The sequence below is a fragment of the Oncorhynchus mykiss genome, chromosome 19, assembly GCF_013265735.2.
Source record: "Oncorhynchus mykiss isolate Arlee chromosome 19, USDA_OmykA_1.1, whole genome shotgun sequence".
NCBI classification, from domain to species: domain Eukaryota; kingdom Metazoa; phylum Chordata; class Actinopteri; order Salmoniformes; family Salmonidae; genus Oncorhynchus; species Oncorhynchus mykiss.
Window position 1 is genome coordinate 49,606,904 of NC_048583.1, and position 6,000 is coordinate 49,612,903.

Here is a 6,000-nt window from a genome sequence, read left to right on the forward strand (position 1 = left end):
TGGCCCTCACAGCCGTAAGGGAGAACGAGTAGATTTAGTTTCACTGTGTCCGGAGGCTTAAGCTAGGAAGTTCTATAATCCCTAATACTTTGTCAGGAGGGTTCCAGCCAGTCTTTGCTCAGGATTCCCATTTTATATTTGCTAGGTGGAGGGAGGGGAGCAGGATGCTCGGAAGCATTCTGGAAGCACCGAAACTAACCCAATTTCCTGCTCCATTTCCCCTGTGCGTCCTTTTCCATGGAGGACAGAGTTTACGACACACACACTGTCACACCATGGCCAGAGGTCACACCGGTTACAGAGGAGTCAGTCAATCGGGGGTAGATTGTGCATATGACTGCAGAGTGACACCACACACACCCCGGAACACCGAATCGGTGTGAAATGCTATACATCAAAATATCATCTCAAGTCATTTTAAAAGCCACAAGATGAAACGCTGTTGACATTTTTTGGGGTGAGAGGGAGGGAGCTGATGCCAGTGTCTGGTCGCTCTGTGACGTCCCAAACCATATAGTCATAGAGCCATATAGACTGTCATCCTGACCTCATTGATGCCATCAGGTCATTGTATTTTACCTCCCTTTTTAATGAGATCAGCAGGTGGCAGGGTACATGGTGTTTGGTGGAGGAGAGCAAGGAGCACTGTGGGCAATACTTTTCCATAGGCCGCCGTGGTTCCTCTTCAGTCATCACAGCGGGAGATGGAGGAAAGATGAGAGGAGGAATGGAGGGGGATAGGTAGGGAGGAATGAGGAGGGAGAGATAAGTGGAGGGGGAAGGGGAGGACAGAAGAGAAGATGAGAGGAAAGGTGTATGTTCCTGTCCAGTTGAGAGGACAGAAGGTTTACAACAAACAGCATCTGAAGCAGAAAAGTATTTCCTCCTTCTTCTTCTCTGGTCTTTCATTCCTTTTTTGGTGCCTCAACACTTACCTCTCCCCAGCAGAGAGGAGTAGGAAGTCAAGGCCGTGTGTGATTATGACTCCTGGCTTTATAACAAGTCAGGCTTTTATAGGGCAGGAAATCCAGTCTGGCCTTCACCTAGTGTACAGCACCACTACAGGCTTCTATCTCTGATAGATGTCATCAGGGAGGGTTGTTCTGGTGTTTTCTCCTTTCTCTCTCTCTCATTTCTCTCTCTTTCTCTATCATTCCCCCTCTCTCTCTTGTCCCCAGTCAGATCTACTGCATCGAGAATGCTCACGGGCAGCTGGTTCGAGACCTGGACTTCAATCCTAACAAACAGTACTACCTGGCCAGCTGTGGGGATGACTGCAAGGTCAAATTCTGGGACGTGAGAAACATCAACGAGCCAGTTAAGACCCTGGAAGAGCACTCCCACTGGTGGGCACCTGTGCTGCGCTGTAGACACACACGCACAGGACACAAGCACACACACACACACACAGCAGATACATCCACATTCTTCCCATCTTTGTGGCATAGTACTTGTAGCCTCAAACCCACTCTTTGTACAACCAACAGAAGATTAACATTATCCCTACCAATAAGCATCAATTTGCTAACAAAGGACACTGAACAGTCCTATCCCACTCATGTATGTGTGCTTACCCTACTGTATATACTGGCCCGGGCTTGTCAAAATGTACTGTATGTCTAGTTATGACAAGAAGTTTGCTGCTGCTACAAACATGCATTCATGTAAAGAACTTGTCCATCAGAGGTTAAGTACATTGCACTGCCATGTTCAGGCATGGCCGGCCCGCTCATTAGGCAGGATTAAGCAGCCTCCTATGGCGGAAGATTGACAAGGGTGGCATTTTCTGAGCTAAACTGACCAAGACTCACCTCTCGTAATTCTGCCTAAAAACAATTTTCTCTCAACTAGTGGCATATGTGCTTTTTAGGTGAGTGCTGATGCCGCCCTGTGATAAGCAGTGCACACTTTGTTTAACAAAATATTTAGCTTGTCCATTCCCAGTGCGCCTCTCCAGAGTGCTGTTGGAGAGATGCATCGCTGCGGCGCTCCACCAACATGCCGTCAAATAAATCATCTAACATAAATCATGTAGCAGATACTGTATAGGATATTGTAGAAAGAGTATGTGGCATTTTCTGTAACCTACAGGCTGGAGATAAAATGCATGACAATGTAATGAGACGGACACTTTTTCTCCGATCAAGTAGCCTAACCTAAATGGCACCCAATCAAATAAAAAATGCGCTGACATGTTAAAAAACAACATATCCTAACAACAGGACAGGTCGAAGTAAAACGGACAATCACAACTGTTGTCCAGGAGTTTCACCCCATCAGTGCTTTTAAGTTTGTATCTGTCAACTTTTGACAAGCTGATCATAGTGAAAAATAATCAATCATGGACTTCGATGTTTGGTTCAGATTTAGTGCAGTCTAGACCGGCCTTGATTTCCACGGACATTGATTTGTGGTCCGGTCTGGCCCATATTTGAACCAATCATAGACCTTTATGTTTGGTTCAGATTTTGTCTGGTCGGGACCAGCCTTGATTTGGCCCAAACAAAACATAGTCTATAAACGTACTTTCAAATTTCATTCAGTAACAAAAATGAGCCTGATTTCAACATCAGGGAAAATATATATTTTCAACATCTGGAAAAATAGTATTTTCTACTTTCATTCAGAACAGAAAATAAACCGGATTTCAACGTCCAAAAAATATGATTTTTCAACATCCTGGAAATTATGTATTTTAAACGTACGGAAAATATGTCTTTTCATCTTTCATTCAGAACCTAAATTGAACCACACTTTAACGTCTGGAAAATACATCATACGTTTTCAACGTCATTTTACTTAATGGGACTGTTCCACTTTTGTGGGGGGTAGCATTTTCTGGTCTCGCCTAGTGCAGCAGAATGGCAAGGACCGGCCCTGTGTTCAGGTGTTATAGGTGCTTACTGTAGCTATTCTGTGATGAGCTGCAGTGCTCAGGGCTATGTAAGTAGCTAGCTGAACACAGTGCCCTGCAGTATTCAGGGGTGTGTGTACTATGTCTGTAGAGACACGCTCTCAGATAATGACTGTCTGAGAGCCAAGCCGTTGCTGCAGCTAGAGCAGCACACCAATCACTGCATGATAAAAACACACACATACACACACACACACACACAGGATGCTATCTCTGAAAGACAGATAGACGGGCCAAATGTATCCTTAACAGTGTAGATGTCTATTCTGATAGATAGTAGGTTCCAGCCTACCAGTGTTTTCTGAACAGTGCTTCGAGGGCGTCAGGGCTCTGCTATTAGGGACAATTTTTTTTTAGAAGGGAAGAGGAAAGAGTGCGCTGAGGCAGCTTTTCTGTCAACAGGCCAGTTATTCTTCAATCACACTCGATAAGGAGCTAGGATCCACCACTGAGCTCTGCCCTAGGATGAGAGAGACTGACTAACCATCATTACACAACACCTTACGGCAGTACAAACTAAACAGCAGAGAAACAAAGCCCATATCCATCTCAATTACCACATACAAATGTACTGAAGAGCCAGAGGGCAGGTTGCTATTTATTGTCATGACTTTTGCTCTAGAAGCAGCTATGCTGAGTGGTCACTAGCTGGCACAGCCACAAAGTCATAAAATCTGATTTCACTAACCTTAAATTAAGACCAAAAAGCTAACTTTGTTTTCATACATTTTTACGATATTGCCAATTTTGACTTTTCAGCTGGCCCATCTAGCAGAAATTGCTCAGTTCTACCTCCAGGATAAGACTCATGACAATAAACGTCAACCTGCACTCCGAGGGAGAGACGGATAGTGGAGAAAAGGAGATGTATAGATACTAAAATTGGATGTATTAAAAACACCCATTCAATGATTCCCTGTGTGTGTGCCCAGGGTGTGGAGCGTGCGCTTCAACCACTCTCATGACCAGCTGGTGCTGACCGGCAGCAGCGACAGCAGGGTGATTCTGTCCAACATGGTGTCCATCTCCTCCGAGCCCTTCGGTCACCTGGTGGACGACGATGACCTCAGCGACGGAGAGGACAACCACCAGGACGAGAAGTATGGACCCTAAGTCAAAACCTTTACGACATATGTCCACTCAGTCATAACTTGTCAACACTGTCCACTTTCTGACATGACTGTCCAGAACTGGCCCCCTTTGAGCCATATTGGACCAACCTCAGCCTTAGCTGTCCACAGTCATCACTGTATCCATCATCTCATGATCAGTGCAACAGTCGTCCAGTTATTAGTTATCATATCTTTGATACATTTGATTCAGCGCCGTACTATGGTCTTCATGAACCTCTGCTATTCTTTGCCATGCCCTATTTTGTTCCGTTTCTGTGCCGACTCTCTACCACTACACATTGTAATAATATATATATATAGATATAGATAGATAGATATTTTTTAAAGCATACAGTAACTAGCCTATTATGTGTATAGGAAGCCAGGGTCAGCTGTGTGGCGGAGTACTGTGCCTGGTATAATCACAACCAGACCTTGAACAGAGACTGAGTAATATAACTAGACCTCTGTTTGTGTGTGGTAGGCAGCCTTGTCCTTAACTCACCCTATTCAACTCACCTCACCCGTATGTGTGTTCTAGAACTAAGGAGCCCCTGCAGGACAGTATCATCTCTACCTATGAGGAGCATGAGGACAGTGTATACGCGGTGGAGTGGTCCTCGGCAGACCCATGGCTCTTTGCCTCACTCAGCTACGATGGCAGACTGGTCATCAACAGGGTCCCCCGCGCACTCAAATACCATATCCTGCTCTAGACAGACCTCACACTGGACTGAGAAAAGAGGGATAGAGGGCAAGGTTTGGGGGGGGGGGGGGGGGGGGAGAAGTAGGATTCACGAGAGAGGGATAGAGGGCGATGGATGGGGACGGGGGGGGGGGGGGGGGGGGGGGGGAGAAGTAGGATTCACGAGAGAGGGATAGAGGGCGATGGATGGGGACAGAGGGGGAGGGGTGTGGAGAGAGTGATAGAGGGCGAAGAATGGTGAGGGATGGGAGAGAGGAATAGAGGGGGAGGGATGGATAGAGGGGGAGGGATAGAGGGGGAGGGATGGGAGAGCGGAATAGAGGGGGAGGGATGGGGGGAGAGAGGAATAGAGGGGGAGGGATGGGAGTGAGGAATAGAGGGCGAGGGATGGGCATGGGAGAGAGGAATAGAGGGGGAGGGATGGGAGAGGAATAGAGGGCGAAGAATGGGGAGGGATGGGGAGAGGAATAGAGGGCGAAGGATGGGGAGAGAGGGGAGGGATGGGGAGAGAGGGGGAGGGATGGGGAGAGAGGGCGAAGAATGGTGAGAGAGGAATAGAGGGCGAAAAATGGGGAGAGAGGGGGAGGGATGGGGAGAGAGGGCGAAGAATGGTGAGAGAGGAATAGAGGGCAAAAAATGGGGAGGGATGGGAGAGAGGGATAGAGGGATGGGGATGGGGAGGGATGGGGAGAGAGGGGGAGGGGTGTGGAGAGGGCGAAGAATGGGGAGAGAGGAATAGAGGGGGAGGGATGTGGAGAGAGGAATTGGGAGTGAGGGGGAGGGATGGGAAGGGAGGGGGAACCAACTGTGTTCGAGGGCCATCAGGAGAGCCACACTCACCAGACCCTGCACCTACACGCTCTCGCATTCCCTCTTGCTATTCCTCTCTCGCTCTCCGTCTCTCTCGCTCTCCGTCTCTCTCTCTCTCTCTCCGTCTCTCTCTTTCTCACCCTCCCATTCTATGAACTGATAAGGCTACACATTCCATTCCCCTTTAATGATGCAGATGACTATGTATGTTTGGACAGAAAATACAGAAAAACTGCTATATATCTGTTCTGAACATTGTCAATTAAATGCTATGAATGTAAACTGAATTTTGTTCATTATTATTGGTGAACAGTTACTTTACTAAGCTTTTATAAGGGGATCTTCTGAAGGCTTTTCTCTTTGACTGTGAGCCCATAGGTAGTCTTGTCAGAGATGCCTGTGGGGGATCCCTGCATGCCTCAATGGCAGCTTAACCCTGGGGAATGACTGGAGGTCGA

General features: G+C 47.3%; 1 protein-coding gene across 1 annotated transcript in view; it reads left to right on the forward strand.

Moving 5' to 3' along the window:
* Positions 1-4,808, forward strand: part of LOC110498063 (EARP-interacting protein homolog) — a 45,856-nt gene extending 41,048 nt beyond the window's left edge. The window contains exons 7-9 of the mRNA XM_021574629.2: positions 1,179-1,346; positions 3,847-4,014; positions 4,568-4,808. Coding sequence (XP_021430304.1) covers positions 1,179-1,346; positions 3,847-4,014; positions 4,568-4,742 — 511 coding nt within the window. The 3' untranslated portion in view covers positions 4,743-4,808. The remainder of the gene's footprint in view (positions 1-1,178; positions 1,347-3,846; positions 4,015-4,567) is intronic.
* Positions 4,809-6,000: the final 1,192 nt, after the last annotated feature.